This window comes from Sinohyriopsis cumingii, unplaced genomic scaffold (assembly GCF_028554795.1).
Source record: "Sinohyriopsis cumingii isolate HCF-2022 unplaced genomic scaffold, ASM2855479v2 utg002228l, whole genome shotgun sequence".
Classification (NCBI taxonomy): Eukaryota; Metazoa; Mollusca; class Bivalvia; order Unionida; family Unionidae; genus Sinohyriopsis; species Sinohyriopsis cumingii.
This window is the reverse complement of record NW_028316164.1, coordinates 559,082-586,527: the sequence shown is the minus strand read 5'-3', so window position 1 is coordinate 586,527 and position 27,446 is coordinate 559,082. Positions and strand designations below refer to the sequence as shown.

At 36.1% G+C, this 27,446-nt stretch overlaps 1 protein-coding gene across 1 annotated transcript in view; it reads right to left on the bottom strand.

Moving 5' to 3' along the window:
* Positions 1 to 910: 910 nt before the first annotated feature.
* The window catches only part of LOC149770901 (uncharacterized), a 40,218-nt gene continuing 13,682 nt past the window's right edge, over positions 911 to 27,446 (bottom strand). Inside the window, exons 4-7 of the mRNA XM_089948998.1 lie at positions 27,088 to 27,123; positions 5,881 to 7,614; positions 4,166 to 5,745; positions 911 to 4,057 (exon numbers count right to left, since the gene is read on the bottom strand). Coding sequence (XP_089805124.1) covers positions 2,696 to 4,057; positions 4,166 to 5,745; positions 5,881 to 7,614; positions 27,088 to 27,123 — 4,712 coding nt within the window. The 3' untranslated portion in view covers positions 911 to 2,695. The remainder of the gene's footprint in view (positions 4,058 to 4,165; positions 5,746 to 5,880; positions 7,615 to 27,087; positions 27,124 to 27,446) is intronic.

Here is a 27,446-nt window from a genome sequence, read left to right as displayed (position 1 = left end):
AATGTATTGGTGCAATAGTGGGTAATAGGTACCCACTTTCATACACTGAGTTAATGTACTGAATTAGTGTCACACATACCTTTCATATACAGTGACCTACTTTTGTAATGAGGGTGTAGTACTCATCAAATCAGTAATCAGATTTCGTGCATAAGCCTTAGATGCATTCACAAAATAGTTAAAAAATAGTCCCAAGTGTCATCCATAGCTAGACTTATCTCTGTTATTGATGATACAGATTAAAGAGTAAAGTCAGAATCTGATCCGAAATGGAATATTTAGATAATGAGATGTGGCTCAAAAAATCATCCAAGTTCTTAGTGTATTAAGTTTGTACAACATGTGAGCAGAAATTGTAATCAAAATACTGCATGTAGCTTGCAAATCAACACAGCTAAATATAAGTCAGACTGGTTAATTAACAGGCATAGATATCATGTATACATGTCAGACTGGCAAATTAACATGCACATATATCATGTTTGCATGTCAGAATGGTTCATTAACATGCATATACTGTAGATCACTCATGCATGTCAGTATGGCTCATTAACATGCACATCTATTACATACATGTCAGACTGGCTCATTAACATGCACATCTATTACATAAATGTCAGACTGGTTCATTAACATGCACATCTATTACATACATGTCAGACTGGTTCATTAACATGCACATCTATTACATACATGTCAGACTGGTTCATTAACATGCACATCTATTACATACATGTCAGACTGGCTCATTAGCATGCACATCTATTACATTCATGTCAGACTGGTTCATTAGCATGCACATCTATTACATCCATGTCAGACTGGTTCATTAACATGCACATCTATTACATACATGTCAGACTGGTTCATTAACATGCACATTACATACATGTCAGACTGGTACATTAACATGCACAGCTATTACATACATGTCAGACTGGTTCATTAGCATGCACATCTATTACATATGTGTCAGACTGGTTCATTAGCATGCACATCTATTACATACATGTCAGATTGGTTCATTAACATGCACATCTATTACATACATGTCAGACTGGTTCATTAACATGCACATTACATACATGTCAGACTGGCTCATTAACATGCACAGCTATTACATACATGTCAGACTGGTTCATTAGCATGCACATCTATTACATACATGTCAGACTGGTTCATTAGCATGCACATCTATTACATACATGTCAGACTCGTTCATTAGCATGCACATCTATTACATACATGTCAGACTGGCTCATTAATATTCACATATATTACATACATGTCAGACTGGTTCATTAACATGCACATCTATTACATGTCAGACTGGTTCATTAACATGCACATATATTACATACATGTCAGACTGGTTCATTAACATGCACATCTATTACATACATGTCAGACTGGTTCATTAACATGCACATTACATACATGTCAGACTGGCTCATTAACATGCACAGCTATTACATACATGTCAGACTGGTTCATTAACATGCACATATATTACATACATGTCAGACTGGTTCATTAACATGCACATCTATTACATACATGTGAGACTGGTTCATTAACATGCACATTACATACATGTCAGACTGGCTCATTAACATGCACATCTATTACATACAGGTCAGATTGGTTCATTAACATGCACAGATATAAGGCTTCTTATTGATACTTTTCCTAAGATGCTGAATAATTTGTTGATGCTATGTATATGTGCAGCAAGTATTTAAGTTTTTCTTTCTCATTTCTGAATAAATTTCTGGGAACATATATTACAAATGGATATTTTTCTAAGTATAATACTTATAGGGTAAATCAGCAACTGCTAGATGCATTTATGTTTGACATGTCTATTTCTTATTTGTTATATTACAATAATAATCATTCAAAGAAAAGAATATTTTCTAACTTAAAATTTCAGATTGAAGATTTTGTCATCCCTGCTACTAGACTAAACTAAAAGTTTTCAGGTAAAAAAATTAGTTAACAAAGATGAGCAGTAAAAAGCAATGGATACTTTTATCAATGAAACTTGGTTGATTCCCACTGTTTAGTATTTTACAACATCACTTGGTGGAGTTCATGCCCATTATTGTCAGACCCACCTAAATATTTGTTTCACATATTAACTCCCTAATTATTATTCAAAAGTCAGAAGGCAGTTTGATATCAATGATGCCAAAGTTGACTGTCATTGTCAATTTTCAAGATCATATGTCTGTAGAGTTATAGCCTTGCATTTTTAGACCCATCGAGTTTCGTATCCACATAATCTTGCCTTTAGTTCCACTCTGGGGTTATGGAGCAATGCCAGTTTTATGTCCACATAATAATGTCTTTAATTCCACTCTGGGGTTATGGAGCAATGCTAGTTTCATATCAACACAATAATGCCTTTAGTTCCACTCTGGGGTTAAGAAACAATTCTGAAAGATGGTGCAGATACAGGGAAAGCTTGTTTGCTATTCAACTGTCATTTTGTAGATAATATTAATATACAGTATTATTACATGTCTTTCACCTACTTGGATTGATATCAACATCATCATCAAAGACTAATCTCCTTGTAACATTCATAATACTGATATTAGGTATATATTTCTTGCAACTATTTATAGCACATTTCCCACAACTATCACCAGCCTTCTCTTTCATCATCTGGCCTATGTGTGCATAAGAGTAATCATAGCAAAGCTAACGATGTTGCCACGATGACTTGGCTGTATTCACCAGGCGTTGTCACACAGGTTGTCCAACATTGCTTACTCAGATATAAGTGTTTAAGTTTTGTACATTTGGACATGCTGTTACTCAGCATCATATATCCATCTTTACACATGGTCACATTAGTAACCTCAAAATCATAAAGTTCCGTCATCTTGTCCAAGATGAGTAGTGCATTCTCCAGATCCAGATTCTTTAGTGATAATGTCCTTAGTCCTTTACACAGAGACAGGCTGGTACAGAGTCTAACATTTCCATATTTACACATGGTCACACTATCAATGATGAGAAAATACAGTTCCTCCATGTTGTCCAACCTGAGTAGTCCATCACCCAGATCCAGATTCTTCAGTGATAATGTTGTTAGTCCTTTACAATGAGACAGACTGTTACACAACAACTCCATACTGTCTTTGCACATAGTTATATTATCAAGAGTGAGTTCTTCAAGCTGATTCAGGCTTTCAAGGTTGAGTAGTCCATCACCAAGATCAAGATTCTTCAGTGATAATTTCTCTAGTTGTATACACCAGGACAGGCTGTTACACAACATATTCATGCTATATTTGTGCATAGTTACATTATCAAAGGTGAGTTCAACAAGCACATTCAGGCTTTTAAAGCTAAGTCGTCCATCACCCAGATCCAGATTCTTCAGTGATAATGTCCTTAGTCCTTTACACCAAGACAGTCTGTTACACAAAATCTCCATACTGTCTGTGCTTATAATTATATTATTGAGGGTGAGTACAACAAGCTGATTCATGATCAAGCTATTAAGGTTGATTAGTCCATCACCCAGATCCATATTCTTCATTGATAATTTCTGTAGCTGTGTACACTGGGACAGACTGTTACACATCAATACTTTACTGGTCTTACACATTTCTACATTATCAAGGGTGATACAAGTCAGTCTGTCCATGTTGTGCAATTCAAGCTGTCCAATACCCAGATCCATATTCTTCATTGATAATTTCTGTAGCTGTGTACACTGGGACAGACTGTTACACATCAATACCTTATTGATCTTACACATTTCTACATTATCAAGGGTGATACAAGTCAGTCTGTCCATATTGTGCAAATCAAGCTGACCCATATCCAGATCCATATTCTTTAATGATAATTTCTGTAGCTGTGTACACTGGGACAGACTGTTACACATCAATACTTTACTGATCTTACACATTTCTACATTATCATGGATGATACAAATCAGTCTGTCCATGCTATAAAGTTCATGCAGTTCATCAGTCTGATCCAATACAGCACATAAGTCAAAATAATAATCCAGATTAGGACAATTGAGACGAATATACTTTCACAGCAATGGCTTACATGTCATGGTTTCTTCTTCAAGACTTACCTCAGTCAGACTGGTACACTCTGACAAATCCAATGTAGCATCATCTAACTTACACCTAACCAGTTTTAGACAACTGAGCTGAGTACACTTTGACAGCAATAGTTTACCTTTCACGGTCACATCTTCAAGACTGAGATTAGTCAGACTGGTACACTCTGACAATTCCAATGTTGCATCATCAATGTTACCATTCACATTCAGATACTCGAGATGAGTACACTTTGATAGCAATAGTTTAGCTTTCATGGTCACATCTTCAAGACTGAGCTCAGTCAGACTGGTACACTCTGACAAATCCAGTGTTGCATCATCAAAGTTACTACCATACAGATTCAGACACTTGAGCTGAGTACACTTTGATAGCAATAGTTTACCTTTCATGGTCACATCTCTAAGAGTGAGATCAGTCAGACTGGTACACTCCGACAAATCCAATGTTGCATCATCAAAGTTACTACCATTCAGATTCAGACACTTGAGCTGAGTACACTTTGATAGCAATAATGTACCTTTCATGGTCACATCTCTAAGACTGAGATTAGTCAGACTGGTACACTCTGACAAATCCAATGCTGCATCATCAAAGTTACTACCATTCAGATTCAGATACCTGAACTGAGTACACTTTGATAGCAATAGTTTACCTTTCATGGTCACATCTGCAAGACTGAGATCAGTCAGACTGGTACACTCTGACAAATCCAATGTTGCATCATCAAAGTTACTACCATCCAGATTCAGACACCTGAGCTGAGTACACTTTGATAGCAATAGTTTACCTTTCATGGTCACATCTCTAAGAGTGAGATCAGTCAGACTGGTACACTCCGACAAATCCAATGTTGCATCATCAAAGTTACTACCATTCAGATTCAGACACTTGAGCTGAGTACACTTTGATAGCAATAATGTACCTTTCATGGTCACATCTCTAAGACTGAGATTAGTCAGACTGGTACACTCTGACAAATCCAATGCTGCATCATCAAAGTTACTACCATTCAGATTCAGATACCTGAACTGAGTACACTTTGATAGCAATAGTTTACCTTTCATGGTCACATTTTCAAGACTGAGATCAGTCAGACTGGTACACTCTGACAAATCCAATGTTGCATCATCAAAGTTACTATCATTCAGATTCAGACACTTGAGCTGAGTACACTTTGATAGCAATAGTTTACCTTTCATGGTCACATCTTCAAGACTGAGCTCAGTCAGACTGGTAAACTCTGACAAATCCAATGTAGGATCATCTAACTCCCAACTAACCAGTTTTAGACAACTGAGCTGAGTACACTTTGATAGCAATAGTTTACCTTTCATGGTCACATTTTCAAGACTGAGATCAGTCAGACTGGTACACTCTGACAAATCCAATGTTGCATCATCAAAGTTACTACCATTCAGATTCAGATACTCAAGCTGAGTACACTTTGATAGCAATAGTTTACCTTTCATGGTCACATCTTCAAGACTGAGCTCAGTCAGACTGGTACACTCTGACAAATCCAATGTTGCATCATCATCTAACTCACACCTAACCAGTTTTAGACAACTGAGCTGAGTACACTTTGATAGCAATAGTTTACCTTTCATGGTCACATCTTCAAGACTGAGATTAGTCAGACTGGTAAACTCTGACAAATCCAATGCAGGATCATCTAACTTACAGCTAACCAGATCCAGACACTTGAGCTGAGTACACTTTGATAGCAATAGTTTAAGTTCCATGGTCACATTTCTAAGACTTTGCAAATCCAACATAATGTCACCTTGGTAAAAATCATCCTGAATCATATACTTGATGAAATCCTCTCCCTTGTGATAAAGAGAGTGCAATTTCAGACTAAGAGTCTCTTCACAGGCTTCCCTGATACAGTTGCTATAAAGTCTACATAGATTCTTCAATTGATATCTTCTGGCATAATTCTGATCATCCCATGTAATAAAATAGTCCATTAGATATTTTCTAACCAGATCCATATCTTCATCACATATTTCATATATCTTCTCATATATCTTTTGACAATGAATTGTGGAAATGCCTGCCACAAATATTATGATATTCTCATTTTTAAATACATCATCAAGTGTATTTAATGAGTCTAGAAAAATGTTGCATCTGTTCTCTCTACAACATATGTTTATGGCTGCAAGAAACTCTTGTACCGTTTTGTGAAGAAATGTCAGACATATTTTCTTCCTAAATATTCCAGGTGAGTCTGAATTTGAAAGAATACCCAAGCCTAGGGCTGTCTGAAACTTTGATAACCCATCGTTTCCAAGTAATTTCACAAGAGCCTTGTTTTCAAAAACCAAGGAAGTTTCTTCTGTATTTGTGGTCAAAAACTGACTTGCAACTTCACACAGAGCAGCCAGAAACTCCTCACCAAATTGCCGAACAAGTGACTGATTTCTTAGCTTATGAGTTAAACTGAAAGTTGTGCTTTCTAGTGGCCATGTTTTCAGCAAAACATTTTTCTTATCATCTTCTTTTTCCTTACTTTCTTGCTTCCTCCTCATAACATCCATGTACCTTTTGACCATTACATTAAAAATGTCCAAGTACAGTTCATGAATTGTTTGTGGGAAGGACTTCTTCTCATACCAAACATGGACAATAAACAGCAGGAGAAGTGGTACATGGACGAGACTAGCAATCAAATCATTTGACCCAATATCCATTTTAAACTGTGTTATGGCAGACTCATCACTGTAGTACTTATCAAAGATCCTCTTGGCAAACAACATACTGTTTTCATAGCTGAAACCCTGGAGATCCAGCAACAAGTCAATATCAGCAGATCTGATTAGATTTAACTGACCAATCTTCCATGGTCGAGTTGTGGCTAGAACTGTAAGGTGCGGATACAGGCTCCTTTGCATTATTTTTTGAATGAAGGATGATGAATATCCCATTTCATCGAGGCCATCCATAATAAGTAAAACCTTGTTGTTCTCTGCTTGCCCAATTAATGCTTCAATATGAGACCTGTGCGACATACCTTGTGATTCATGAAGTGGGAATTGTGTGTGTACCACATCCATCAATGTTTTCTCATCTGAGATGTCTCTAAGACAGACATACAATAAAACATCAAACCTGAGCATCTCATCTTCATGTTCCAGACCATTTGTTTCAGATTCGTCAGAGACTGTAACATCATTAAGATTTAATTTTTTCTTTTGGACAGAACACCAAGTATGCACAAGTTTCCTACAAAAAGTAGATTTTCCTTGACCAGCAGGAGCTTTAACAATAATACGTGTTACATTCTTGCCATCTTTATAAAAAATCTGTCTAAAACTTGTGACCTTCTTCTTATTATCTTTTTTCTCATTCTTCCTCTGTTGAACAGACTCTTCTATTTCTTCTTCTATGACTAAGTCTGTGTAGAAATCTTCAAGGTTTTTCAAGTTGACAGCACTTTCAAATACTGGGCTCATTGAAATCACCTGGACATGTTCATAGGCCTTAATTAGCAACCGTTGTATCTCTTGAACATCTAAAAAGAAAATTAAATTTGTGATCAATAGATTTAACAACACAAGTAACAACAGCTAAAGTGAAGAATTAATATTATCATCATCAAGATGAATAGCATCAGCAACAAGAACAACAACAATAATAATAATAATAACAATAATAATAATAATAATAATAACTGTGTTAGTCAAAATCATCAAAGGAGTACAGAACTTATATGATAACCCCAGGGCACTTGCCTTGCCAGTGTTATGAACAAGTGGGAGACAGGTTAATACTATAGCATGGTTCTCTTACTGGATAATAATAACTATAACAATAATAATTGCAGCAACTGCATCAGTCCAAGCCATGATAAAGCCCCCTCCCCAATATGAATTTCAGGGATTTTCAATTAAATGAAATAATTTTTGATAATGTATTGCTTGTTTGAAAAGACTGATCCATTTGGTAAAATGGAAGAGACTTTAAAAAGCAGCTCCATTAACCAGGGTATTGCTCAAATACATTCACAATATTCATGATTTTACACTAATAGTTTCTTTTTTAATTCTACTTAATTTAAATTGATTCCTGAAATATATTTAGCACAACAGACAATGACTCATAATTTCTTGAAGGAAATTATATCATGAATTAAACTGCAAATCAGATCCTAAAAGTAAAGAATATATATATATATATATATATATATATATATATATATATATATATATATATATATTAAATATATTAATAGGATGTTCCTGCAACAAGTGCGACAACAACTGCTAATATTGGAAACATGTCAGAGGAATGTTTTGTGGCAGTGATACAAATCTTAACACTTACAAAAAAGTAAATAGTCTGGCGAAATGTTTTCCTGTGCAAGTAAGTCCAATTAGTTATATATTAATTGTTAAATTTATTAAAGTACCAATATTATGAATGTTTCAATATATCTTAATTTGTTTAAAAATTACTATTAATATGTTTATATACAGTTTATTTTCCTCAATATCATTTATTTTATTTTTGATAATTAAAATGAAATGAAAGCTGTTCAGTTTGAAAACTTAAAAAGTAATCTAAAGTAGCCATTGACAGTAATGTATAAAAATATTATTAATGTTTCTACTTATAAAAATTGAAGTGGAAGTCTAAATTGGAGGAAATATTTACCAAACTAACTAATTGCAGCTCTTGGGAAGAGGCAAAAATGATATACCCAGAGCATGCTGAAAAGGTGGATAATTTTTTTAGGCAACTCAAATTTTATTAACTTGCACAAGATTGTATTTTTAAAAAATGGAGGTGACATCAAGTGAAAAAAAGTTTATTTTGTAATCTTACCTACCCTTCTAAAATCCCAATTACATGTATTCAGTTTGTAATCTGTAGTAATTATCAAAAAATTTATTAAGAGAAATAATTACAAATGAAACCAAAAATTTTGTATAGCCTGATACTGGAAGGATTTATATTTCAATATTAATCCAGGCCACTCTGGGTTTATTACCTCTATATGTCATTGAGAAAGTTACTTAGCTATTTCCTTAAAATAGTATAACCAATAATCTGTTTAAAGTAAACCTAAGAAGAATCCAAACAATCAACCGTCCTTGTACATCAAAAGCCAACAACTGGTCACCTGTGTTTGCTGTTACATTTTACACATGAAATAGATAAAATAGTTTCTATTTATGACAATGGTACTGAAAGTATTTATTTAACTTTTAAGAAAAATTAACATGTATTGTGTGTAAATTTCAAGATAACATTGGAAAATATGATCACATTTAACATATTGGCATTTTATCACATAGTTGGTATAGTTTCCCTATAGTATCTACAGTTTCATATTTTTTATATTACAGTGCTACACTAACACAACCCTAGCTATACAGTGCCATATTAACACAACCCTAGCTATACAGTACCACATAACACAATTCTAGCTATACAGTACCACATAACACAATTCTAGCTATACAGTACCACATAACACAATTCTAGCTATACAGTACCACATTTGCATAATCCTAGCTATACAGTGCCTGTAACAAGATAACCGGGTGGGATTTTCAAATTCACAACAAAACTGCAGAGAGGAAAAAAAGCTTGGATCACATGCAGTCAGCATGGATTCCTATGTCTATCCCTACTCCCTGAAGAAATAAATTGAAAGCCACTATGATTGCTACACAAAGGAGCTTAGGTGGCTCAGTGGCTAAGACATGGCATTTCTGACCAGAATATTGTTTAATAATGTGATGTTAGCAACTGTCAAGTCCTATTTATATAGTGCTACGTTAGCTATACCCTAGCTATACAGTGCCACCATTTAATACAACCCTAGCTATACAGTGCGACATTAACACAGTCCTAGCTATACAGTACCACATAACACAATTCTAGCTATACACTACCACATGAGCATAATCCTAGCCATCAGTGCGACATTAATACAATTCTAGCTATAAAATGCCACATTAGCACAATCCAACAAAACAGTGCTGCATTAAGATAGTCCTAGCTATGTGGAACCACAATGGCTCAATCCTAGCTATACAGTGCTACATTAACACAATGAAACTGTACAGTGCCACATAAGCACAACCCTAGCTATACAGTGCCACATCTGCATAATCCTAGCTATACACTGCCACATTAACACAGTCCTGGATACCCAGTATACAGTGCCAAAGATGTTGCTGTTTTGGGGTTTAATGCCATTTCTCAGTGCAAGATAGGCTATATATGGTGGCCAGTATAAATGATTCAGGAAGAACCCAGGAAAACCCCAGTAAGCACAACCAACCCTGGGAAGCTACTCACAGGTTTCTCACATACGCACACTGGCTAAGCCTGAGCTTTGAACCCATGCAGACAGAAGTTGAAATGGCAGTGGTCACTTAAAATGGCAAGTGCTTTTGACCACTTGGCCACCCAAAACCCCTCAATGCCACAGTAAAACAATCCTAGCTATGCAGTGCCATGTAAATTTAGGTACTTCCTAAAGAGAACATAAAACAAATTAAAAATGCCAAATTAAAAAAAAAGAATGTCATATATTTTATATAAACTGTTAAATAATAACCCCAAAGCCTTCCTAGCTGAACAATCACACAATATGTCCAAGGCAGACTGTGGATCAGCATCATTTTGACCAAACTGGAAGGTGTTTAGACCAGGATGTTATCTGCCAAATTTGACCAAATTTCATGAAGCTAATTTCGAGAAGTCTTTCAAAGACTTTTCTATTGTTAGTAATGGTGACCATACTCAATAGCAGAATGAATTCATTTTAATGAATGCTGGAGGAAATGACAAATTGACATTTTAATGAATGATGGAGGAAATGACAAATTGACATTTTAATTAATGTTGGAGGAAATGACAAATTGACATTTTAATTAATGTTGGAGGAAATGACAAATTAACATTTTAATGAATGTTGGAGGGAAGAACAGATTGGTATCATTTTAATGATGTTGAAGGGAATGGCAGAGTGGCATCACTGTAATGAACGTTGGAGGGAATGGCAAATTGGTATCATTTTAACGAATGTTGGAGGGAATGGCAAATTTGTATCATTTTAACAAATGTTGGAGGGAATGGCAGATTGGTATCATTTTAATGAATGTTGGAGGGAATGGCAAATTGGTATCATTTCAACGAATGTTGGAGGGAATGGCAAATTTGTATCATTTTAACGAATTTTGGAGGGAATGGCAGAGTGGCATCATTTTAATGAATGTTGGAGGGAAGGACAGATTAGCATCATTTTAATGAATGTTGGAGGGAAGGACAGATTGGTATTATTTTAATGAATGTTGGAGAGAATGTCAGACTAACACCATTTTAATGAATGTTGAAGGGAATGGCAGAGTGGCATCATTTTAATGAATATTGGAGGGAAGGAGAGTTGACATCATTTTAATGAATATTGGAGGGAAGGAGAGTCGACATCATTTTAATGAATGTTGGAGGGAAGGACAGATTGACTTAATTTTAATGAATGTTGGAGGGAAGAACTGATTGACATCATTTTAATAAATATTGGAGGGAAGGAGAGTTGACATCATTTTAATGAATGTTGGAGGGAATGCCAGATTAACGCTGTTTTAATGAATGTTGGAGGGAAGGACAGATTGACATCACTTTAATGAAAGTTGGAGCTTATAGTGTTTTCTGCCAAGTCTGGTCAAATTCTACTGAGGGATTTTGAGTGGTCAGTTTTAGATGTTTATGTTCTAGTAACAATGACCACAACTGATGGCAAATTGGCATAATTTTTACAAAACTGAAACCCATCTAAGTCATGATGCCTTCTGCAACATTTGGTCAAATTTTGTTGAGCAGCTTTTGAAAAGAGTTATCTGAAAGTTATATCTTTTAGGAATGTTGGCCATATTTGAAAGTGAATTGGCATAATTTGATAAATATGACAGACATTCAGTGCAAAATGCTTTCTGTCAAATTTGAATATCTGCTGTTGAGTAGTTTTAGCTTACCTGGGCATAAGACCAAGTGAGCTTATAGTATGGCCCTTTATCCATCATCTCTTGTCTCATGCATGCATCCATCCTGCTTGTTGCAATTCTAGAGTTCATATTTCTAAACTGATTCAAATCAAACTTGAACATGAGTGTATGTAATCAAAACTCTTAGACAAGTTCGATAATGAGTGAAATCCATACATCATGACAAAGATTTTTTATGTCTGATTGGTTAATTGCACTGCTGTTCTGGAGGCCATATTTTACTCAAATTTGGAATATATGCTTGCATCATTAAGGTCTCAAATGAGTTAGATAATGAGAGATATCCATGCATAATAATGAGGTAATCATGCCTCTGATTGGCTTAGCTTCTTAGCAGAATATGGGACACATTTCTGATCCAATCTTGATCAATCTTGGAATTTATGCTTATATCATCAAGCTCTTGAATGAGTTTGATAGTGAGTGAGATCCATGCTTATTAATTAGGTGATCTTGCATCTGATTGGCTGTGCTTGTTATCATTCTGAAAACCTAATTTCTACTCTGTTTTTGATGACACTATAAGTATGAGTTTATACAGTTCTTGCCCTGTTAAGGTACCCATCTGTAGTATGAAAAGTGATTGCCATTCTAGATGGGGAGCAAGACATATGTGAACAACAAGTATAAAAGTATACCAGGCATTAAAAAGGTTCAATATTTAATATTTTCACTTATAAATCATTAAGAGATGTTATGGAATCAAGGCAATACAAAATTTGTATGCATGTTATTTTAAATAATTGTAAATAATCAGATAATCATTCATCCTGGTACAAACCAACTTGTCTAGTTGAAATTTGTCAATAAAGTCTGGGTACATACATTTGGTGGCAACTTGTCAATAAAGTCTGGGTACATACATTTGGTTGCAACTTGTCAATAAGTCTGGGTACATACATTTGGTTGCAAATAGTCAGTAAATTCTGGGTACATACATTTGGTTGCAACTTGTCAATAAAGTCTGGGTACATGCATTTGGTTGCAAATAGTCAGTAAAGTCTGGGTACATACATTTGGCTGCAAATAGTCAGTAAATTCTGGGCACATACATTTGGTTGCAACTTGTCAATAAAGTCTGGGTACATGCATTTGGTTGCAAATAGTCAGTAAAGTCTGGGTACATACATTTGGTTGCAACTTGTCAATAAAGTCTGGGTACATACATTTGGTTGCAAATAGTCAGTAAAGTCTGGGTACATACATTTGGTTGCAACTTGTCAATAAAGTCAGGTTACAAACATTTGGTTCCAACTAGCATTGTTCATCCCTTCCATTTTCCCACTGAAGTGGAATGTATACCTGATGATGCTTATTGGAATCTCGATGAAATCAAATTTTCAGAAGTTATCAAAAAACTCCACCTTTTATTTTTTTAGTCGAACTGCTTTCACTTTTTCTTTTAAGTTGAGAATTTCTGACATTTTGCAAGAACTCATTCCTTCATTGGCAATCTGTAGTTATTATGCAATATGCTCAGTCTTTACAAAGGAAGTGAGCTTGTCATGAGATGGACTGGTTTAAGTCTGGTACAACCTCAAGTACATTTTGTAATTTATTAAGGAGATGTCACAATGGCCAGCTTACCAGTCTGGCAACTGTTGTCAAGCTGTTTGGAACTGAACTGTAGCGACGATAACTGGGTTACTTACTCTTAGACTGAATTAAAGTTACAGTATGTTTGAACAAATGTCAAAGAATTAAACTGAGAAAATCAACAATATTCAAGATTTATTTTAATAAACTCCATTATCAGGTCATTCATGAAGGTCATTCATGAAGGGTCATTCTGGCAAATTTTGCACTAATATACGAGCCACTAGCTATAATAGAAGTGTACTTCTGAACACAAATAAGTGTTACTATGATATTCTGTCCATATAAAGTGGGGGATGCTGGTCAGAAGTGGGTGGGAGGCTTTCAAGAAAGGGACAACATTTTCCTCAAGATCTACTGTGAATTACCTCTGTGATTTGGAAAACTCTGTTATAATTTTAAAACAATAATTTTACAATACAGGATTCATGAATTTTAATAGAATAAGTTATATAAATTAACAAAACAATACACCTTAAGATGTAAATTGAAAAATCAGGAAATATATCAAATACAAATAAAATATTTAAATAAATAAATAAAAGCTCTTAACTATTTTAAATATTTTACATGCAATGTTGGGAATGCATTTGCTGTGTTCTGATTAATAACAATGTAGGTATGGTTTGTGGATTTCTGATACACTCTATGAATGTCATTGCCCAACTAAGCTTAAAGTTTACTAAACACCCTGGTATTGTCCTATTAAAAACACCTGACATATTTTGTTGATTTACATCCTTACATGTATATTCATTATTCCATGACAATTCAGATGTTAAATTTTACTAGTCACACATTATTCGATAATTATATTTGGTATTTTTGGCCTGTGTTAAAATAAAGACAAAAATAAATGAATAAATTAAACAAACAATAAGTTAAAATAACACTGGTCAACAGTGAAATCATTACTGACTTGAAAAGGCCCTAATCTGTAGTATTTTGGTGTGCCGAACACGAATATAACCGTGAAAAATTTGTATTGGCTCTCGTTTTGAAGATATTCATATACCTCATTTTCTATGTTTCACTGTGTAAATTTCTCCAGTAGGACTGCAGCAACATCCGGAATAATGATGTAACATTGCATAATACCATCATGCTCACATCATCCACAGTTGATTGCATCATTTTCTGATGCAATGCAATACTAATGCCATGCGGCTGCTGAAGTAAGTTGACGTCAGCAGTGTACTATACATGTGTAGGCCTATTATACTAATGCCAGGCGGCTGCTGAAGCTGACGTAAGCAGTGTACTATATAAAGCCCAATCAGATAGGTTCAGCATTTAAAATATTTTAGACGTTGTGCGAGACAGTTCAAGCTACTGTTACATAAAACTTATTATTTTATCCATTTACGTACAATAAAGAACAGTAATGCCTCGAAAGTGTGTTAATACCGCGGACAATTTTTGCTATATTTGTGGGGAAGTGACATTTGCCAACCAGAAGAAAAGTATCAATTCTCAAGTGAAGAAGGCATATCATCTTTACTTCGGATGCAAGGTTGGTGACCAAGACAAGCCTTGGGCTCCGCATATATGCTGTGCTACATGTACAACACAGCTTTCACAGTGGTTGAATTGCAAAAGGTCATCAATGCCGTTTGCAGTCCCAATGGTGTGGAGAGAGCCAAGCAACCACCTAAATGACTGTTACTTCTGCTTGGTTCCTCCTCTTTCCGGCGGAATAACGAAGCGAAAGAAGTCGAGAATAGTCTACCCAAACATTCCGTCTGCATTGAGACCAGTTCCACATGGTGAGGGACTTCCTATTCCAGAACCTCCAGCAGAATATTCTCTTGATTCATCTGACGAAGACAAAGGTGAGTCGACCTGTTCTTCTCCTGGTCCATCAGCATGCAGTGATCCAGATTTTCACTGTGGTGCATCATCAACCCCACACAGAATAACACAGGAAGAACTAAATGACCTGATTCGTGATTTGGACTTATCAAAGAACAAGGCAGAATTGCTAGGATCAAGACTCCAACAATGGAATCTTCTAGAAGAAGATGTCACAATTACTGCATATCGAAAGCGCCACCAGCAATTGGAGCCTTTCTTCAGAAAGGAAAGTAATCTGATATTCTGTTCCGATAATGAGGGCCTCATGAATGCTTTAAAAATCACTCATGACCCACAAGAATGGAGACTATTTGTGGACTCTTCGAAACTGAGTCTCAAGGCTGTGCTTTTGCACAATGGAAACATTCTTCCATCTATTCCAGTAGCGTATGCTGTCCACATGAAAGAGACATACGATAACTTAAGGCAGCTACTGAATTCCATTGAGTATAACAAGTACAGCTGGCACCTCTGTGGTGATTTGAAGGTAGTTGCCCTTTTAATGGGACTGCAGCAAGGATATACAAAATACATGTGTTTCTTATGCGAGTGGGATAGCCGAGCAAGGGAAATGCACTACATGAGGAAGGAATGGACTCACAGGCAGAATGTAGCCATTGGAGAGAAGAATATCCAACACCCAGCTCTGGTTGAGGCTCAGAAAATCTTGCTACCACCCCTTCACATCAAACTAGGTTTGATGAAGAACTTCGTGAAAGCCATTGACCGGACTTTGCCAGCATTCCGATACCTGCATGAAAAATTCCCTCGACTCAGCGAAGCAAAGATTAAAGAGGGAGTTTTTGTGGGTCCTCAGATTCGAGAGCTTTTCAAAGATGACCGGTTCAACAACTTGCTGGAAGGTGACGCGAAACAAGCATGGAATGCTTTTCGCCTAGTTTCTACAAACTTCCTCGGAAATGTTAGGGCAGAAAACTATAAGGAACTAGTAGAAGACATGTTGATGAAGTATAAGAAACTTGGCTGCAATATGTCTCTAAAGATTCACTTCCTTCATTCCCATTTGGATTTCTTTCCTAGCAACTGTGGTATTGTTAGTGATGAACACGGCGAACGTTTTCATCAAGATATCGCAACAATGGAAGAAAGATACCAGGGAAAATGGTCCACTACAATGCTGGCTGACTACTGCTGGACACTCCTCAGAGATGCTCCCGAACAGCTGTACAAGAGACAGGCGAAGAAATCTAAGATGTAGTCAATGACTTGATTTTTTATAGGTAGGCTATTACAGTTGACCTTTTACTATTGGAATGCATTTCGTTATGTAAACATTAATTTCTTGCAGATTACAAAAAAACTAGAGCCAATTTTGCAATTTGACTGTCATATTCGTGTTCAGCACATAAAAATTGATAAGAATTGACTAATTTTATTTCAGTAACATGACTTTTGTAAAAATTTGTTGTCCAGTGTAATTTTCTTCTGAACCATTTCCAAAGCTTTAGATATGGATCCACCTTTTGTCCAAATGACAATCTGGGAAATAGTCTGACCATGGAACAAAAAATAATTGAGAACTTCCAAATTTTTCTAAATGTTATGACCAGACCACATTTCTTCTTGATCATATATAATATACAGCAAATTAAATCAAATACAAATTATTTTGAGTCATTATATAGTCTATACTGTGTTAAAAAATGATAAGCAATTGATGAAACACCAGTCTGTATACTTACTTGGCCTTCAGGTCAGATGAGATAAAATATATGATATTGCACATGAAGGATTTTACACTGGTCCCTGTGATCACTGCCATTATAAGAATTGAATAGAACAATTATGTACCACATGCTGAACGTCTTCCAATGACAGTGAACCTTTGGTGCCAAACAGACCAATCAGATATCACATCACCAGTATATCTAGGTTTCCAGAGTAGCATACAGTATATGGGGGCGCTCACCAGTTATTATGTACTTTTGAGAGAGTGACTTATGTAAGGTGAAGTTGTTTGCATTTAAAACATGCACAGTATAGAGAATGTTGACATACCTCTATGCTACATTAATGTAATGTGGATGATATTTCTCTGGATATTATACTTTTGGAAATTGTACATGATCTAAGCACACAGCTAACTAAAATGACTCTAGTCTAAAGTACACTATCCACAACAGCTATTAAAATAGGGAAAATGAATTTTGCAAGACTAGACAATATCAGCTTCTGAAAGTGCTTATGTTATTGTTATTGTTAGTATAGGGTTTAACGCCATTTTTCAGCACAAGATAGGCTATACATGGCAGCCAGTTTTAATGGTGGAGGAAGAACTCGGGAAAACCCCGGAAAGAACCACCGACCCACGAGAAGCTACTGGCAAGCTTTCTCACATATCCACATTGGCCGAGCCCGAGACTCGAACCCACGCAGACAGAGGTGAGATGGCAGTGATCCGTGACGGAGAGCGTTTTAGACCACTCGGCCACTCGGGGCAAAGTGCAATGAATGAATTACTAAATATATAAAATGTAAAAAAATGTATCAGCTCTTTTTTATACAATTTACCTCTGAAGTTCAGGAAGTGAAAATGACAAAGTGGAGCTAGCACTTTTGTTTTGAAAGGTGCACATCTGGAGTAAGGCCAAGCTGTATACTCTATAAACCATATTACACCCATCAATCATACACCAAAATAAAGAGAATAAAAGATTCTTTGAATTATACCAAAGATATACAAGGTCTTTTTTAAATAGCCAGTATAACCAGTGAGGAAAGCCAGGGAAATTCTTTTTCTTTAAAATTCTAATGTAAAATACGAAACTGTAAAGTGCCACCTACGTTGTTGGTACAGTCTAAAGTACATCTTAAAAGGTACAGCAATTGATCCTTGACCATAAAATGCTGAGGCACAGATAAAAATCCATAATATGAAAAAGACCAAGAGACTTAAACAATTCAAATTTGCAATTTTCTGCAATGACATGTAATTCTTCATCATTGAAGGTATTTACACTAGGCCCATAGTTTTACAATGCAAGACATTGACCCTGATATATATGATTTTGGGTGGCGGGGTGGGGGATCATACATCTTACTGCCATAACATTAAGTGCCATGTAGCTCTGCTCCATATTAAGACCGTTGTACAGCTTTTAGTGTAATTACATACTATGACTTTTTCCATACTGAAGTAAATCCAGGCACACGCAAGTGGATGCATTTTTCAAATTCTATTGACTGCCATTCAAATTGGTGGTAGCTGAGGAATGCTGAGGTTGACTGAGGGATGCATTTTCTTAATGAAACAAAATGTCTAATCACATTCACCTGAATGGATTAAATCATGCCATCTATACTTTGGCTATTACTTACGCAGAATAAACACCGCCAGTAGGATGTAACTTCGAGGAGGTTGGGAGAGTGCATTCTGATTATGACTGGGTAAGTATTATTGAAGAAATATATTTTGCTCTAAAACTTGGCCTATTCTTCAAATACATGATAATAACTTAGTAGAATAGGTAAGTAGTGGAGGGAGTCAATCCTCTTACCCATGAGAAGGCCCAACACCAGTCTCCTAAGGTATGTGAGACAGCTTCAAATCTTGAGATATATACAAGCTGAAGTAGTGATGCCATATGCCATAAATTCCCAAGGCTGTGTCTCTGAGAAGACATTAAATCATACGGAAAGGCAGCCTGTTGAAATGCTGTTAAATTTTTCTCCTGGTCAAACTCACACCTTGTGATAAACAATCAGATCTCAGAGGTAAGCTACCACATGTTGACTGTTATTTCATTTCATCTTGAGTTAGTTGCCTGATTAGAGAATAAATATGAGATCTCACTTTTTCACCACCTTGTAATGGTAATGTGAACATTCATTTATTTATTTATGTTTATGGGTTTGGACTTCTACAATGAATATGCATCTTTCATTTGTATTGTGCATTAGTTATCCATATAAGAGATCTTCACTTAAGAATTTAAGTATTCCCATCAATAATCATCAATCTTGGATGAATTTTATTTAATTGTGTTTAACTGAGAGAACTTGTTTATTTAATTCAATCATTCATTGGAATTAAAAAGTGTTTGGTTTACTTAGAAATTTAGCTGTCTGGAATTATTGTGAATTCATATAAAGACATGTTTGGATTATATCATCATGATTAATTAGCACTATTGATAGATATATCAGAATACTTGATACTTCTGGACTTCATAGAACATTTAGAACTATTTAGGATTTCATTCACCTCACTGTAAGTTATTTGCCAAAGTCAAACCCAAGGAAACCACAACTTGCTGGCTTCCCAAAATAATAGCAGGAGGTGGGCACCCCAACCTGCTGTGCTGGCATCCATATGAATTGTGGTTCCTGGAGGCTTGACCTATAAAGGAACATCTACTGTAAGCTAAGTGAGGATGTCCAATTTACTGAGTTGTGACCAAATATCAGTTTCTAAAACTGTTTGGTCCCATGTGCAATGCTTCCATAACCATTGGGACAATATAATCATTTACAATGGTCTCAGTAACAGGTGACCAAGAACTATGAAATCCATTGCAACAATAGTGAAAGAAGTTTTGAGATGAGATGTGATTCTTTGAGCAAATAGAAGACACCATTGAGATTATCTTCAAACCACGGTCCTGAGGAACACAGGTCCTGGACCCTGTTCATGTGCATTTTGAACTCTGCCCCAAAATGGATGAGATGATGGGATGGGATTATACCAGATTTGTACTTTTTGACAAGGAATCCAAGGCAGGCTAGAAGTTAAACAATTGAATTCATGTCTGAACTTATAATATAACTCAACTGGTAATTTTAGAGTATGTCATCATTTGCCCTTGAGCACTTCATTTTCAAATGTGTACTTGGCCTGTAAATCAGGTCTTTGTCTTCTGTGCCCTATAGCTGTCCTGCTTCTCTCCTCCCTGCTCTGAAAAGGCTACTGAGGTCTTTGAAACTGGGCCTGTGTGAGATTTACCCGCTTTTGAACTTCCACCACATACCCATGAAATAGTAGCTTCTGTGACAATGGATGTAATCTGAGTGTGGCCTTATGATGCTCTTTGAGGAAGACAGAACTGCTTGCTGGATGACAGACATGGATACCAGGTCAAGCAAAGAGCACATATTGTAAGGACATTCAAGACTAATTGTTGCATGGCATTGAAATGTGCATGCTTCATCCATACTGAAGAAGGTTATGATATTTACAGGCCTAATACATCAGTCAAAGGATGGGACTACTGCACAAAATATGTGTCTTTTATAGTACACTTTATTAAATTTGAATGGAGAGTTCTGTCAACATGTGAGTCTTGTATCTGCCACTCTGAAGAGTGTACAAAGTCTGCCAACTCATAAAACTTCATCAGTTGCTTAAATGTAGGCTGGTGTTTCTTTGCCAAGTGGAACAGGAGGAGGTACACAAAATTCAGACAGGAGCAAACAAATGATTTAATTAGCTGTCATTCTGAGGACAAGTAAAGACACTGAAACTTGCGAGCAAGCGAATAATGGGGTGATGAAAATGCCTCCTGCAATATTTGTTATGGTTTTGTTGAAGGTTAACAATGCCAGCTGTGAACCATACTGGTAATCTGTCCAATTTTTTATATATGATAACTTGAAGATGATCATTGTCTGTTGCCTGTGGTCCAGGCAATCGTTTGGGGCACCTGGCTCTGACACATCACTTTAGCCAGTACCACAGTAGTAAGTTGTTACAGGCCATCCTGTACTTATTTAACACTGGTTGGCAATGGCATTAAGCTGAGCTATATTCATAAAGGTACCAAGCCTAATTGGATCTATAATATTTACAGAACCGCTCCGGTGGCCTAGTGGTTAGAGCGTCCACCTCGGATGCGGGAGGTCGTGGGTTCGATCCCCGGCCGAGTCATACCAGAGACTTACAAAAATGGTACTAACAGCTGCCTCACTTGGCGTTCAGCATTAAGAGGTTAGTGTTAGGACTGGTCGGCCTGGTGTCAGGATAATGTGACTGGGTGGGACATCATGCTACATGTCTGCGGCATGATGTCCCAGTGCTAGACATCACTATAAACTGCCACATTGCAGACTTCATAGCGATATGACTGAAAAATTGTTAAAGCTACGTTAAAAATCAAAATCACATCACATCACATAATATTTATAGAATGTGTTATGGTAATATACTGTCCTAGGTCCATAATAGAAACTGGGTACAATGGCAGTAAATGTGCCAATAGTTACCCAGGTACTCTGGTAGATGTTATACGACTAAAAATGTTCAAGGAGAGGGATTCTGTTAAACTGCAGAATGAGTTGCTTCAGGAAAAGGACATATCAATAGCGATTTACAAAGTCTGAAAGAATAATTCTACATTGATGTAATACAGGATTCAGAATTTGAGGACTTTCTGGCCTTTCAGCAAAAATTAAACATATGCGATATTGACTAGATCAAGTGAATATTGTGCATAAATAATTATAGGTTACTGCATTTGTATGGGAAAGTAGGAACGAGTTTTTCGGAATGAATACTGCACGAACTTGTGAGTGCAGTATATCCTTCCGACAAAACAAGTTCATATTTTCCCATACAAATGCAGTAACCTTTTTATTATATGCTCATTTTTTTATTCAACCTAAGGTTTAATTATATGAACAAAATACACTACAAGAAACAACGTAAATGAATGAATGCCGTATTCCAAACTAAATACACAAGCGCAGATTTGGCATTACAAAATGACATCATTATTAATGCGCACATAGCTCCGCCCAGACAAATTTGAACTTAGTCACGCAGTCGACATAACTTTCGAAAGAAAATGGCGTGTCTAGTTAAAATTGAAATTTGCAGTCATATTGTGAATGACTGGGCATTGCACGACTTTTCCATTTGATCTGGAGTGAATATATTTTGGTGTTTTGTTTTGATTGACGAAAGTTTGTGATTTTGGACTGGATTCATCTGCGCAAATTATACATGAAATACATCGGATTGAAGTGGCGTGGGAGAAGCGTGTTTATGTCTGCAAATGTCTTTTTGTTTCTGTCACTGAATGTTTGAAATCATAACGTGGGGAAAATATGAAGTCTTTCAATTGCAATTTTCAAAAAGACGCTGTGGAATTTAATGTGTATTTCATTTTGAGTGCAGTAAGGAGGATGCAATTGCACTTATCATCGAAATTACAGCACACTTTCGAAATGTGTAATCCAGATTGAAAACCTATGACATGACTCATGTAATTCGGATTTGGAGAATTAAGAAAAAACATTTTGAGGAAATTCAGGATGTAAAAGTAAGTATATTTTATTTTGCCATTCTGATCACCAGCTAAAGAAAACAGTATACGCCTTGTTATTTATAAGGACCTAATCCGTCATTTATATAAGGTAGCTAGCCTAAATCCGTAACATTGTATCAACGCAAAATGTCAAGACAGCTGGGGTTTTTTGCAGTCCACGAAACATGTTTTAGTTCATTAAGAAACAAATAAACAACCACAACGTAAAGAGCCTCTTACGCGAGTGTACATGATTTGTTTACAAATCAAAAGTGCTGGCGTCTGAGTCCATTGTTTATTTACAAAAGAAAGCAGTTCCTTTATTCACGTGAATGCTATATGTGTATTGTCGCGCGCGTTCAGTATCGGGTAATATTGAACGATTCTGTCAATGTAAAGTTAACGGGGAAAAAAATGAGCATATAATAATGTATCATTTTATTTTTTTCTTTATCCTCGTACTATTCCTTATGGATTGTTAGGATTTGTGACAAGAACTTTAACAAACTGCAGATCCAGATAAGTAGCAAAAATAAATGTACATTTTCATATGGTTTTCTGTATTATGGCATGTAATATACAAATTACTCTTTTTCTGTTCAGATTTTTTCTGACTCATATTAGTAATAATGATGCTTATACCCCTCGGAAGGTTGACATGCATGAATTTGCAACGAAACAGTTCAGGTTTGCATTCAATAACTTCCCTTTGATCAGGTAACTGGGTAACTGATCATTAAGATCGACAAGTACACCGTTGACTCTTCATAAACATTTGAAATCTCTAAATGGCACCAAAATGGCCATGGTACTATAATGGGTGGGCTTCTGGTTTCTTTGATTGTTCCTGGTATGCTTCCAGGAAGGGATATGTGATATTGGATCATTGTAAGTACTGACTAAAGAAATTGTATCAGGATGGTCATTACATATATGGGGTTATAGTCAATGATACTACATAAAATGTAGCTGTATAGGTGTGTTTGGGAATACAATTAATCTTAATGATGTAATACTTACCTGTTGTTATTGTGTTGCCAGAAATGTGCTGATAGCATTACAATACTGGTACAGAAACATATACCCACCCTCATTGTAGGAATATCCAATAATGTAAGCTGGCATTTGTCTGGGGCACTTTTTGTGCTGCAACTATGAGCCCTAATGAAAATAGGCCTTCACTATGGTGTGCCAAAGGATGAAGGTAGAAGGAAAATGAATTATGTTTGTGACTTTTGTAGCATTCTCCATGACAAGTTAAATGGCCCCATGAGGTAGTAACGGCCCATGAACAAAAGATCCCTCTCTCGATCATCAGGACAATCCGCTGCCTACCATTTCGGCTTACTTGAGAAAAGGCCACATAGAAATGTAATATGCCCTAACTAAGTATAAGAGTGAATCCTGATCATCCCTGCTATATCCCAAGAATGGCTTCTTTGGGCATCTGTGGGAAGAAGACTGGCAATCCTACCTCTTTGTTAGACAACAGATGATTTGGGCTGCAACCAACAACATTGACTCTACTATAGGACCAAAGCCCTGATATCCATGGTGACATAAACAGGAAGAACAGTTTGCAACTTCCATAAAATGAATGTCACCGATCCCATATGGATTAAGAGGAATTATAAGGAAGCAGTGGCTACCAATCTGATCTTTATCTTGTGTGGCATTTATAAATGTACGCATCTGTAATAACCTTGTCTTAAACCAATCTTGTCCCAATAACAAAGGAGATCTGATGAGCAATGGCTGATATTCACACATCAGTGAACATTGTCTAGTGACCAAAGAATGCTCTGACTGGTGCTCATTCATTTTTCACTGACCGTTAACCAGTCAATAACTATGTCACATTACTCAGATCTGTATGAAGACCTCTCAGATTTTACAGATCTAGATCTTGGCTCCCTCCTACAAGAGTGGGTTGACCTACCTGTCCCCATTCAAGGCTACGGAATCTGAGAGTGTGCTGCTCTTCACAGATGGGCAACTTGCCCCCATCATCACAGTACTGTGGACTTTGAGAGGATTTTTATCTCTTCCCTCATAGGGGTGTGACTCATCCTCTAACTTAAATATTTCTCCCTTGGTCCTAACCACAACAGGCACTGACTTATGGGTCCATGGGTCTTGTATGTCTGCAAAGAGACAGACTCCATATTCTCCTGAGATTGGGGAGTGACCTTCACCACTGAAGAGCTAATCTTTTCATGAGGCCTGAGGGACTCAGATAAGGATCCAGTATGTTCTGGAGATGTTCTTTCCTTCTTAGTGTATATATGTGTCTACTTTTTGTAATGTCTCTGACCACTTCTGACAATAAACACCAGAAAGGACTCACATCTGTCCAATGGCAATTAGTACTTGCAAGGCAGGTGGAATGTGTATCACAATGGAATTTTTTAAGTCCACATTTTCCCCATCCCTGCCTTAACATAGATGCAAACTGGAAAATCTGGAAACAACTAACAGTAATATCAAAAACTGATGATAATATAAATGAATGGCAGGTCACCCTTAGTCAGATGCAATGAATGCTTCAAAGCCAAAGAAACACATAATAGTTATAAATAAACAGGGTATGATCACTAGAACATGATAAAGATGATTATGCTGGTATATGACCTGCTAAAACGACACTAAAATGAACATATAGCAAAAGTCAATGAATCATCATTAATCAGATTAAATACAAACTAATAGTTGTCAGCATTTACAAATCTGAGAAAACAACTGTAACTGGATTAGGATAAAAGAGACACAATTATAGAATATGGTCCCGATCACTGGTAGGGGAATTATTACAAAGGGCACTGCTGACAACTGGAACACAGTTGTCCTAAAAGCTTACTAGAAAGCAACAAATACAATCATATATGCAATGGAATTGAGGGAATAACACATAAACAATATGGAAAGCAGCATTTCGATGCCAAATATGACAAGCAAGGCAAAATTTCTGTATAGCATGAAATTTACAATCAATTCATAATGTCATCCTTGAAAATGGGAATGAATACAGTGACTGAGCAAACTGGTGTTTTTTTTTTTCCAGTTCTAAGCTTTCTACAACTTTCCATCTAATGGGAGAATATAAGTTTTATAAATGGATCTGGGTAATTTACATTATGGAAAGGTTAGCAGTGATAGTGATGGGTAAAATAAAATACACTTTGCTGTTGATGAGGTGCAATTAGACCTGGAGTTGTATGCGATGCCTTGGGTGGGATGATTTGGCAATGTTTCTTTCATACCAGAGAGCTCTCTGCTTTACTCTCTGCCTTAAGAAAATTGCTTATTGAGGCATTTGTCAAGTGCTGTTTAAAGTTACTATGCAATTGATGCTAGTGCGCAATAAAAATGAATATAGAAATTACATGCAATACCTTCTGGTCTGTAATTAGTCAGTGACTGAAAAGTGTCCCATAAGCTTAAAATATAGTGGACACCACATAAATGTCTATGCAAATGATATCCATGTTTATCTTGTTTTTGTTAGTACAGTAATCAGTCAGTGACCATAAATAGGTCAAGTACACATTACTGAATGTACTAGTGACCAGGACAGGTACAAAAAGAGGGCATCAACATGCATCTCTTATGACAAAGTTTTTAGTCTAAAAGAGCTACAAAACTTCATCTTGGAAAGAAAAGAGCAAGCAATAGTGAAAAAATGTAGATTAGATTGTGTATGCCTTCCTTAAATGAGAAATTCCAACTGGATTAGTGTGGAAATGCCACCTGACACAGTAATTAGTAAGTGAGGTATAGAGTGGATATGGAATGAATCCCTATATACATGGGAGATCACTCTTGTCTGACTATCACCTATGTGGACAGAAAATCTTTTGTTTTTTTAAAAGCCAAAATTTAGCTTGGGAGCACTGGATTTGTGAGGATTTGCTTGAACTCATAAGGTATTATCATCAAGAAATGCATTTGAAGAAGAATTTAACCATGCATTCAACCAAATTCAGTATTCCTGTGCTACCATTCCTCATAAAACAATGTGAGATGGTGGTCAGCAGAGCCTGAAAAGTGCAACCAGTTGAAGGTATTATTGGACATCATCCTATATGACAGCACAAAGGATTCTTCTATTAATTGGAATCTTTATAAATTTCCTTTTATTACTCACACAAAAACCTATGCCTAGGTTCAAAGATAGTTAAATATTGTTTAAAACTTTAAGTTTGAAAGTGAACATTAATTAAGATAATACTATTATAGAATTTACAATGTCATTACCTTTCTCCGTTGGTTGCCTTGAACCTTTTCTTTTACCTACAATAACAAAGAAAAGATGGTCCCATGAATTTGTTTTTTTTCAATATGACTTTAGTTAACCAAATAAGGCAAACTGTAATCAAGTAAAATCCAGTTTATGTGAGTTGCTTAAATATTGACAATCACATTCAGAAATCTCAAAAGTTGTGTAAAATTTTGACATTAAAGTATTATGCTGTGCAATATTATTTCTAAGAATGATACCTGACATCTAAATGGATTCTCCATAACAATGACATCTGACAGCAAAGTGGATACTCGTTAACAATGATATCACACAGCAAAGTGGATACTTGTTAACAATGCTATCATGCAGCAAA